This window comes from Podarcis vaucheri (assembly GCF_965113315.1).
Source record: "Podarcis vaucheri genome assembly, chromosome: 12".
Classification (NCBI taxonomy): domain Eukaryota; kingdom Metazoa; phylum Chordata; class Lepidosauria; order Squamata; family Lacertidae; genus Podarcis; species Podarcis vaucheri.
The window spans coordinates 52,224,433-52,236,659 of NC_138750.1; the positions used below are offsets into that span (position 1 = coordinate 52,224,433).

At 42.9% G+C, this 12,227-nt stretch overlaps 1 protein-coding gene across 3 annotated transcripts in view; it reads right to left on the minus strand.

Annotated features, from left to right (window-relative positions):
* RBM33 (RNA binding motif protein 33) overlaps positions 1 to 12,227 on the minus strand; it is a 97,151-nt gene that overhangs the window by 19,562 nt on the left and 65,362 nt on the right. For 2 of the 3 annotated variants that reach the window (XM_082192185.1, XM_082192186.1), the window contains exons 16-17: positions 7,444 to 7,644; positions 6,462 to 6,650 (exon numbers count right to left, since the gene is read on the minus strand). In XM_082192185.1, coding sequence (XP_082048311.1) covers positions 6,462 to 6,650; positions 7,444 to 7,644 — 390 coding nt within the window. Of the gene's footprint in view, positions 1 to 6,296; positions 6,651 to 7,443; positions 7,645 to 12,227 lie in introns of those variants that run through there. The other variant, XM_082192184.1, reaches the window with a different exon arrangement.

Genomic DNA, 12,227 nt, shown 5'->3' on the forward strand with positions numbered 1-12,227 from the left:
TGGAGCTGGTCAGCCCTATTCTGTTGGCAACCGTCTGCCTCAGGAGACTTTAGGCATAAAATCAAATAGCTGGAGAGTTACAGTGCCTGCTGTGGCTGTAGAGACCAATATAGGAGAGACATGTTTTACTGCAGGTGGCACAAATGAAAGTGTCCGGTATCGCTGGTACGGGTGCAGCGTGGAGTTTCACTGGTCAGCCTTAAGACCAATGGTATTCACCTCTTCACTCTCCCTGTTCGTTGAACTTGCAAGCTTTTCATGGAAAGCATGTGTTCTACCACCGATTTATAACCCCTCCTGATACAGGATTGCCTGACCCTGACTGAGAAGGATCCAGCAACCGGCCTGTGCACGGATCCAGAAATTTCTGCATTGTAAAGTCTTCCCTCCTCATGTCCACAGAATAATGAAGAATATCCTGCTGTAGTGTGACACAATGGAAGGGCAGAGCAGTGCAGATAGGAGCTGGCTTGAGTCTCAAAGCAGGCAACACCCATGGTTTCTATGGTTTCCCCTGCACCAGCCACACTGGAAGAAGGTTGGTTGTTGGCAGCATGTCTAGTGGAGGGCTGCACTCCAGCAACTATACTAGGCATCCAGAAAAGGCTGGAGTGGATATCTGGGGAAAGAGACGCCCTCTGTTAAGCCAAGGAAATTGGAGGCCACATTCTCTCCTCTGCCTGTTAGTCCTGCCCACCTCTGCTGTCGCTTTCCACCTTGGTAGATCTACCATTCTTCCAAAGCCCCACTCTGTCCTTTTTTAAAAAAACAACAACTATTTAATTTTCAAAAAGCAAAATTTTAAAAAACCACAACAATATAAAAACAGTATAAAACAAAACAAACCAATCATAGCAATTCAGATCACAAATCTTAACTTGATTGACTTCCCTCCAGTCCCCCTCTTGGTTCCATTGTATTAGCTTATTCGTGCACGTTCCTAGAGCCTTATATTCTTAATAATCCAATCTTTAAACCTTAAAAGCCCCACTCTGTCCTGGTCTTCTGCTGAGGGCCAAGAACAAGCAATCGCTTCCCCCACCCCCACCCCCAGCTTCTGTCCAATAATACAAAACAAAAGTTCCACACACCAAATTACCCCCCAGTCATTCTTTCTATCATATTCAGGAGCTGATTTCAAAGAAAGGCAGAGGGAGAGTTCTTGTAAGGGCTGAAATGGACTTCTGTGGAAGTTTGGATTTTGCTTACTGTGTCAGGAGTGCGTGCAGGAGCCAGGCCCTGTGACCAGTAGGACTTTGCAGGACTGGGGCCTTCCTAAGTTTGTTCTGAAGAGGCAAGGTGCGGCCGCACAGGTGAGGCCAATTGGTAACTCACAGCACCTGGTGGCAAGAGCCAGGAAGGGATCTAAGGTCAGCATTTCCCTTTGGCTTTTTTGCCATAGCAACACGTTTCCTGCCTTGCTGCGTTTGGCTCCTTGCTTCTTGATCCATGGACCCTTGACTTCGTGACTCCTTGATTCCTGACCCTCGGACCCTTGGCTTCTTGACTCCCGGCTTCTGGCCTCTCCTTCCTGCTCCCACCCCGCCATCTTGTCCTCAGCTGGGAATTCTACTGCCTGTGAACCAGACTGTGACATACTGGTCTTTTGTCCAGGTACTGAATATTCCTGCTGGACTGAGCACAAACCTTGTGTAGTAGTGGGGCAAAAATAGAGTCCACCAATACATGGGAATTGTGTTTTTATCTTGTATTTTTATACTGTGAACCACCCAGAGATCTGCAGATGAAGGGTGGTATGCAAATTTATTTAATTAACAAACAACCAGTGCTGGGAGGGGGGGGTGATGGAGATGAGGCAATCTGTGTTTTAAGTTGGTTCCAGGCAACCTGCAAGGGAGCTAGGAACCATTTTTCCATTTCTAAAAAGTAAGGTGTAAAGACTCAGGTTTGTAGGGATGCGAGGCCACTTGTTGTGTAGCCCCTTTTTCACTTGGGTAGGAGGTGTTGGGCTACACTCTGCATGTAGTCAGAAGCACTTTTTGTATATTTCAGTTGGACAGGACCAGCTGGGTTATTTGTGGATTGCACTCTCAACTGCAACCAGTTTATTCCTAGCTCAATGCATTCTGGAAACCAAAGGATAAAATGCAGGAGATGACAAGACACTCGCGATCGCCAGAATTCACCACCCCAAACTTCTGGCCCATCTTAATTCCTGCAATAGACTTATTTATCTGAAGCATTTTTACTAAGCACTTGCACCAAGAAAAGGCTTTCAGGGCGGATATGATACTCCCCACCGTCGAGTTTAGAATCTATAAGCCGCTACACAAAAGGAAAAGATTTGGAGGGAGTAGGGTAAAAAGAAAAGTCAAGTACTGTGATACCTCGGGTTACATACGCTTCAGGTTACATATGCTTCAGGTTACACACTCCGCTAACCCAGAAATAGTGCTTCAGGTTAAGAACTTTGCTTCAGGATAAGAACAGAAATCAGGGTTCCAACGGCGTGGCAGCAGCAGGAGGCTCCATTAGCTAAAGTGGTGCTTCAGGTTAAGGACAGTTTCAGCTTAAGAACGGACCTCCGGAACAAATTAAGTACTTAACCCAATGTACCACTGTACTAGTTTTTAGTTACAAAGTTCTTTAACAACCAACTGGAATGGGAATAGTTAGGAACAGAGGTTAAGAGTCTAACATATAGCTGATGTGGAAAGCAGCTATAAAAACATGGCTACACCAACTCAGGATTAAAATCTGTCTCTGGCAAAATAGGAAAGGCAGAAACACACAAGAATTTTGTGTGTGTAAGTAAAACATGCAGGGACTCTTCGCTGTTGCACAGAATACAAAGAAATGTAGACATCTCCAAAGTAAGGTTGTTCATCAGTTCATATGCAATCTTATTCTCATGCCAACCTAAGGTTCCCTGCAACATGTGATGGTACATCAATTTTGATCCAAACCCATTTTTAATTTACAAGCTGCTCGCTTTAAAACAAACAATCCTTACATTACCCTAAGTGAGCACTAGGTTGTGCCATCACTCTATGAATGCCAAGTGGGACACACTGAAAAAGGCACAGTCACTTTTTCTCCCCTTCCTCAAGCCACAAGGAGTCACCTTTAATTACATTCTTAAAGGACACCTGTCATGTTAAAAACATCTTTCTCTTTAAACACACTTCAACACAAAGTTTGCAAAAATAACTAAGCCACTTACAAAGAATCAATGATTAACGCATCTATCTATGATGGTGTCGCGTATTCTCTGCTGTAGCATGTCATATTAAGCATTATATTATTATTTTAGGGAGTGAAAAGGTGGAATATTTAACATGAAACTGGACCGCCACCTTTACAAAGCAAGTTTTATAACTGTATGGGGGGGGGGACTGTTTCCAAAGAATGGAGGAGTGGTTTTCACAAGCATGACACTGTGATGATAACCTGTTAATATTCCCTGGCAGTGCTGCTGCAAAGAGCTGTCAGCCTTGAATTCCAGGAATTCATTTGAACGTATAAATGGCCAACAGGTAACTAACATTTCAGAGCAGAGGAACCTTCCCCAACCTGATCACTCCCAGGTATTTGGGCTCCAATTCCCATCAGACTCAGCTGGTGCTAGTTGGGCTGATGGGAGGGAGTTGCAGTTCAAAAGGCTTGAAAGTATCTGGTTGGGGAAGGCTGGGGTGGAGTTTACTGAGTCGGCACAACACTGCAACAACAGGCTGCTATGCCAGTACTCATCTTTCGGATTAAGGTGGAGAGGCTCAAGAAATCTTTAAATGGATGGTCCATGAGAACCTACCAATTCATACTGGTAGAAGGGGAACAGTCATATTACCTCAACATTATAAGGAGTTTAGTACACAGCAGAGGATTCTGAGAGTAGTAGCAGATTATTTCCCGAGGGCAAAACCATGTGATTAGAAAAAATCTATCCAGACACTCTGCATTATAAACTGCACTGCACTGATAGTGTTAAACGTGCAGACACTATGAACTGGTGAACTCATTCATTGGTGTGGGGAACATGTGGTCCCCTAGGTGTTGCTGGACTATAACTTCCATCATTACTGACTGCTGGTGTATGGGAAATGGTTACCCTTCCTGCCTCTGTTCCTTCCCCCTCCCTTGCAGCTGTTAAGTTTTTGAAGGTGTGAGAACCTTCTCTGATGTCCTAATAAGTTGGGAGGAGGTGAAGACCCACACACAGCTGCCTTAATCAGTCTGGGAGGAAATTGTTATTGGAAAGTGAGGCATGGTTTGGGCAGTTTTTTTGGGGAAGTTCGTGCCGCAGGGCCATGCAAACTGAGGCTACCTGGGGGAGTCACTTCGCCACTTCTTGAGGACTTCCAGGTGGCAGATAGAAGAGCATGCCTGGTATGTATATATTGCTTGCTGTTTAGGAATGAAATCATCTTCTCACCCACTTGTGTTTTGTATCGCTTCTGAATCTCTTCTAAAAGAACCAGCTTGCATTTGGCAAGACAGATGGTCATGTTTGCTGTGCCTGATGGGAGTGGAGTCCAAACAATACTGGAGGGCCAGAGGTTCCCCATTCTGGTTTTTTGCCTGTACTTTCCTCCATCACAAGGCAAACTCGATATTTTGCCTTAAGTCTACTCTCCTAAATACACTTACCTTTGAATAGTCCCATTTAATTCACTAAAAAATGTTTCTGAGTAGACATGCATAGGATCACAATGTAAATTGTGCAAAGTTGTGCAAAAGGCCATAACAAAGCTTACCACAAAAAGAAAAAGCTGTATGGATTGATCATGTTCCCAATGGGTTTCAAAAATATTTTTTAAAGGGGAAGCTGTTTGTATTTTGAAATGCATTGTTGGAATCTGTAACTGTGCTGGAGTGCAAGTTATTTTATTATCCCTCTACCAAAAACCTTGATGAGGTTTGGGAGAATTTTTCATCTGGCAGCAAAGGAACCTCTATAGGGTTGAGAAAGAAGGTACAAACCATGGCAACTATTCGGGGTGTGAATCAGCCCTATGTACTTCCTGAGGAGTGTACAAGGTGAACGAAGATTATTTGGGTGATGCTTTCACAATCCTGAGGCAGAATGCCATTAACAAGGTATCAGGAGTGGGTGATCACAACTGCAAATTGAAGCATTTTCCATTGCAACAAAATGCGAAGTGTAACGCCTCAGAACTACAGAGCTGGCCCTTTCTATACAACTATATTCTGTAAGGAACACTCCTAATCTCCTGGTATCAACCAGGGCTGCTACCTGGGTTTGGAGATTGAGGAAGATGCAGAAAATTTCTTTCCACCCCTCCCGATTTCGGGGGGTGGGAGCAAAAAAAAAAAAAAAAAAAAAGGCTGTGCTGTTTTTCTTCCCTCCCAAAAAATCTGATGATAGAGTGCAACAAAGCAGCTCCTCCTTAATTCCCTTGCTTCCTTGGATGGCCACGTGGGTAGCCAGCTAGCACATCTTGCTCAGTCCACAGACAAGGAAGGGGAGAATAAGAAGTTGCTGCTCTCGTACACTACACCATAAGGTTGGAAAAACCCTCCTCCTCTATGAAACAATATGAACATACACCCCACCCCCCAAAATACTGACTAAATGCTCTGCTCCCAATTCCACTTGCAACTCTGGAAGGCACAACCAAATTCTCCATTCCCCAATCTGACCTTGGGAAGAATACCTTTCCGGGGAGACAATATGACTACCAGCGAGATGCAGAGTGGGAATAAAATGGAGGGGGTGGAGGGACATTTTCTTCAGTAAAGGGAATTCTGACTTTACTGAAAGCAGGACCCAGCCTTGTGCTCTTCTTTCCTGCTCCCCTCATGGCATGTAGGTGAGCATCTGATCTTGAAGATCCCTTGCAGGATCATCTTCAGCCCTGCCTGATGAAACTACTTTCTTTAGCAATTTCACTGTCCGTGCTTAAGAGGATATGCTGCAAATCAAACAACAGGACTCGCCTGGTTTCGGTGTGGTGGGGAAGTGGTAAAACCTAAGTACCACTTATGATCTAGCCACATGTGGGTGTGAGGGAAGAAGTCATATCCAAAAAGTTTATTGTTAATGCTCAATCTTGCTCATGATAAACACTGGAGTTAGTAAAGCAGCAGAGTCCACCATCAGCCAAAAGATGTGTTATCTAACTAAACACCCTCTTTTCCCTCTTAAAAGACTATTTTCTCTGTACTTTTTGAGGACACAGCATTTTCCTGCGAGTACGCTGAACCCTTAGCAAGAGCAGGTCTGGAACAACCATGAAAGGCATTTGTGTGACACTGCATTGAGATGAACGACACTCTGTGCTTGCTGCATCACAGTTGAGATCATTCTTTTATCTAGAAGCCTTTTCCTTTCAGACACACTGGGTGTGGGGGGGAGGCATCTTTAAATATATGTAATTAACTGCTAAAAGCCTCCTCCTCGTAGTCCTCCCATCAAAGACATTGAGCTTTGTAAGATGAAAGATTTCTGGCACAAGTAACACAAGCCCAGGGTGATTTACCTGAATAGGTCCTACCGACATCAGCAGGTTTTTCAGTTGGACATCCGTGGTTGATGAAGAAAGCCCTTCAACTGACACAATGCAGGGCTGTGGTTTGCACTCTACCACTCGCAGATTCTGTTTATTTGGCATCAAGCGTCCTCGGCCCATCTGGCCCGCCATGCCTCTGCCTCTCCCGTGCGTAATGACCTGCCAAGAACAAAAGTAAGCTGCATTCTTTCTATTTACTTGCTTTCGCCTAACTGAATCTGACAGGTAACGCGCAAGTTAGTAATTCACTTAGAAGGAGATGATGAAAGAGGAGACCGATTAAAAGGTGTCATGTTGCTGTTGGCAAATTTTATACACACAAGCTTGTTCGCTGGACTGACAGCCGAACGGTTCAGACTCCCTGTGTGCTATAAATGTGCAAATATGGAGACATGTCAATGTAACAAGGATTTCCTCTCTGGGGGGAAGCAACAGCACCAGAAAGGTTATGCCACCGTTTCCCTTAAGAGCTGGAAATGGGGGTTTGCCGTAGTAGTTTTCATTCGCCTCCCTGGCCTTCTGATTTCCAGGGGTGTCGTCAGCTCTCCAAATTCAGAGCTTGAAAAGCTTAGCTAGTCTGCAAGACAAGTCCAATGCTAAGAGGGCAACACCCTGATGCACAAAACGGCAACAAAGTTCTATAGGTTTGCACAGCAGAGAAAGTGAGCTCTCTGTTAACATGATGGGTGCTCATTGTGGTGGAGATCATGTTAAGTTCTCCTTAGAAACACCATGCAGATTGAGACAGTTTCAGGTGATAAGTCTACTTTAACGCTAAAATGACAAGACAAAAAGTTGCAAATACTTGACACACCAACTCTCTCTTCACTCCTTCTCTAGCAGCTGGCATGTTTTAACTGGTTCAGCATCTGAATAACCGTGGGAATTCATTCCTGGCTATTCTTTCAAACAAATTACAAAGGTGATTTTAATACAAATTGTGAGCCCATACCTTCTTTGCCTGATGTATCCCCGGGATGCTTTTCAGCCCCGGGGGAAGTGAGTGGATCTGTGCCAGCTGGTGCTGATGTGGTTGCTGTATTGTTCCTTTTGTCAACGTGACCTTCCGCACAGGCTGGTGTCTTTGATCCAGGGGCTGCTGTAGCCGGTGATGTGGCAGGTCGGAGTGAGAAAAGCCAACGTTCTCACCACCCTGTGGGAAACAACACCACACCGGTTCAGGATCCACAAAATGCAGCACACATTTTCTGCAAAGCTGCTACAGCGCCGAGTGTGGTTAGTCTGCACAGGTACCATATTCTGCTAAAAACAGAAACTTCCTCGAAATTTTGGGTTATGCCGAGAGGAAACAGAATTATGAAATGGGGAGTTGGCAAAAAGCCCCGCCCCCCCAGCATGATGACAGGTTACTAGCTACAATGGAGAGAGTCTATGTAAATGTTCTTCTACATGTACAAATGAATCAAAGCCTAATATATGAGAACATCTAAGCCAAGGATGTCCAACAGGTCGATCGTGATCTACTGGTAGATCCCCGGGAGGCTTTGGTAGATTGTGGTCGATCACTGGTTCCCTTTCCTCAGTTAAAAATATATTTGTGCCCCACCCCCTCGCCCCACCCTCCATTGTTGCCTGAGCTCCAGAACGGAAGACAGAGCTTTTGCCATGAGGCTGATTGTTTCCTTGGTGATTTTTTTGGTGAGTGACTTTCCCCCTTTACCCCTAAAAAAAGCTCATCAACTTTGACCTGAACCCCCCCCCCCAAAAAAAGGGGTAGATCACTGCCAATGTTTTATTCTGTGAGTAGATCGCAGTCTCTTAGGAGTTGGCCATCCCTGATCTAAGCTGTGACTTGCATGGGTAAAACAGAATCACATCCACATTCCAGATTAGTTTGATGACAGTGGGGGCTGCCTACTGCATGCTCCTTGGGCTATATTCCTCTATCTAGGCTTATAGTTGCTTTCTCTGGGTAACACTCGCCAATTTTAGGTTCCCAAATGCAGAAGGGGACATTTAAAATTTAAAAAGGTAGTTATGATTAAAGGTACAATGCTGAGGAAAGAAATCATGTTGGCATGTATTTATGGTTCACATAATTCACTTGGGAAAGTTAGTAAAAAATTTGCTGCTCTGTTAGGTGAATTCTGTAAAGGAGAAATAATTATGGCAGAAAATTATATTTACCAAAAAAAAATCAAATGAGTATCAGGGCGGAAAACCTAGAAGCCCCACTTACAATACCAGAAGGCTGAAAACTAATTAATTAAAAATGGCAAATTTTCTAGCCCAGATGGTTTATCTGCTGAGTATTATAACTCTACCATTCTGATATAAATACTGATCAGACTGAGGGGTTTTGTGTGGGGGTTTTTTGGAGAAACAATAAATTTTTGAGAAACAATAAAATATCTACCATCATACAAAGGTCAATCAGTATGAGAGAGCTCAAGAACCTAAAGTCTATATTGTTATTTCTAAGTGGCAAAAGGGGATTTGATAGACTAGAGTGGTGATATCTGTTAAAAGAGTTTGAGTTGTTTTAATCTGGGTAGAAATTTCAGATCCTGATTCAACTTCTGTATCAAAAACTGACAGCACAAGGGCAGCTTATCTCTTGGGTCAATTTTTACCATCTACAGCAGGAATGGGGAACTTTTTTTTGCTCCACAGGCCAAATCCTTATCAGAACTAGACTTGCAGGCCAAATCTGCATTCTTATAGGAGGGTGTTGGTTATGGTATGTATTATATTACAAAATGTAAATTTTATTGGTGTTATATATTTATAAGTTAAGATAAATATATGTAATCATAAATAAGTTCTACCCCCACCCCCAAAAAGAAAAGAAAATATTGCTTTAAAAAAGAAAGAAAGCAATTTAAGATTAAGTGGGCTGTAGTGTTTTTCCTATAAGGAAAGACTAAAAGCTTTTGCGACTTTTTAGTTTACAAAAGGTGAGACATGATGGTGGCTTATGAAGCTGCAAATGATGTAGAAAATGGCTAGAGAATTCCACTCCATTCCAAACAGAAGAATTCAGATGTCCAATAAAACCGAATGGCTGTTGATTCAGGTCAGGTAAAATAAAGTCAAACAACATCTAACAGAATTCACTCCTACAGGATTAGTGATAACCACTAGCAGTGGTGTAGCGTGGGGGGTGCAGGGGGGGCCGGCCGCACCGGGCGCAACATCTGGGGGTTAGGGTTAGGGGGCGCAAATCCATGGGTTAGGGGGTGCAAATCCACGGGTTAGGGGGCACAAATTACTTGCCTTGCCCCGGGTGCTGACAACCCACGCTACGCCACTGACCACTAGCTTTGCTGGCTTTAAAAGGAGTTTAGGCATGCTTAAGGGAAATCAATGACTACTAGCCAGGTTCAGGGGCATATTGAGCACCAAATATTGCAGGACACACAGCTGCGGGGGGGGGGGTGTGCCCTGCTTTTGAGATGTCCAGGGGCATCTGAATTGCCACTGAAGGAAGCAGGATGTTGGACTATCCAAACGCCTATTATTTTCTAATTATGTTGTGTGCAAATCTTTTTTGCCATGGCACTAGATGCTTCACAGAAATCCACCTGTCATCAAGTCCAAGCTAGGTGAATCCACCAAAAGAACTACTTAAGAAGGGTATAATTCCGTTGCATGTAGATTAAAATATCATTCCAAATTTTGGGACTCAATTAAAACCAGTGTTGTCCTAGAGGGGATGCAAACCTTTCTAATGATGATTGTGATGATGATTCATTGAGTTTATATACCGCCCTATACCCGGAGGTCTCAGGGCGTTTCTAAGAGTTATGTTTATGTACATTTAATTCTGCCAAGTAGACCTGAAACTTTTGCTTAGCCTTTCACTTACTTGAGCCTTTACCAGTATATTAACATGTTTTGTGTAGCCTCTGGCAACGACAGTGCCAAGGCTGCATTTGCACAGAACCAGATAGCTCCCATCCTCAACAATTATCTGCCCACAGAGCAAGCCTTAGAACTGAGCCAATAACCAAGTGATACATTAGCACTATTTTGGTAGATTTGCTGATCTTCAAACCTTGAAAGCCAACTTTCATTTTGAATTAAGACCAGTATTTTCAGATGACCTTTAATATATTCTTATTCTTCATATTCAAAGTGATAAACCAAGAACAGGATTAGGTGTGAGACAGTACAGTTAAAAGGGCAAGCACTCTAGTCACAGTCAATTCTTAAACTGTTGATCTGCAAAATACCAGATCCTACAGATTTAAAATGCAAACGATGAGAAGTCAAGAAATATGCTTTCATCCCATTATTATATAAAACAGTATTGTATCACAAGTAATTTGTTACAAAAAAAAACCACCACCACGATCCTTGCCAGTTTTCAGTGATTGGTATAAGACATTCCTAAACTAAAGGTATTACACACTGACATATAGCTTAATATTGAACTTATGTGGTACAGTGGTACCTTGATTTACAACCATAATCCGTTCCGGAGGTCCGTTTGTAAACCAAAACAGGTTGTAACCCAAGGCACGTTTTCGCCAATGGGGCCTCCAAAATTTTTTTGTTCGGAATCCCCCCCCCCAAAAAAAGGAATAAAAAAAAAAGGTTGCAACCGGGACACACACTTCCGGGTTTGACATGTTTGTAATCAAAACGTATGCAAACCAAGATGTATGCAAACCAAGGTACCACTGTATTAACTTTCTATTGTCATTTGCGACTTGGAAGACACCTTGAAAGTCCAGCTGGACTGTACAAGAAAGACCATAAAAGAATGAGGTCCAACCATCTCTAGATCAATGGTTTATTTGCAGAAATCTAAACTAATTACCTCCAGAAACTTAAGAGACCACACATTATTGTAAAGAACATGCATTCTTTAATAAATAAGACCTTTGAAGGAGTGCCAGAATTTTGTATGCTGTGCACTCTATCACGGATACCCTGACAGTTTCACAATGAAGATGAAGTTTGTTTGCCACCAATATTAGCCAGACAAATTTATTTATAACAAATGCTTTGAGGATGTCCTGATAAAAAACTGCCCCATTGATACTGTCAGAGCTTCTTGCAATTTGACAGATCAAATCTTATTTTAATTCTTAAAACCCCGCGAATGAGCGATATCACCAGCAAGCATTCTGTAGTGAGCAAATTGATTAATCCCCTTCTATAGAAATCTCAACTCTTGATTACACCTATCAGGCGTTAAGCAGCATTATTCCAGAGTGACAACACTTGACAAATTCCCCAACCATCTCTCTCAGCCTTTGTGGCCCTTCTAGCTTGTATTAACCCTGATGAAAAATTAATTTTCCTTATCTTTGACTAAAACCCAAAATCCAAATCCGCCAAACTGGCAACTCTTTCTGTAAAGGTATTATGAAAACCTCCAAAAGATTAATTGCATGTCTTCAGGTGACATTAAATTAATTTCTATACTCATGACAGACATTTGATACTCCGTACTGAGAGGACAGATAACATTGTAAGGATACACAGAAGGACAGTAGTGGAGTGTCCCAGGGCAGCCTCTTATGAATTCTCCTTTCGATAAGGCCATACTTCACTGTCATTGGCACTGTTACCGATCTTGCAGCCCATAGACCTCACTGCACAGGTTTCTATTAACGACGACAATGCTGTGTTTATCCATGTAATCTTTTCTAAAGCTAATTCAAAAATCACCCAACAGTGAGGGGGATGTGTTTGCCGGATAAAGCATTTAAAGGAAATAAACTTGGGTCGATTTGTGAAGTGTCACATTGCAGGGACACAGGC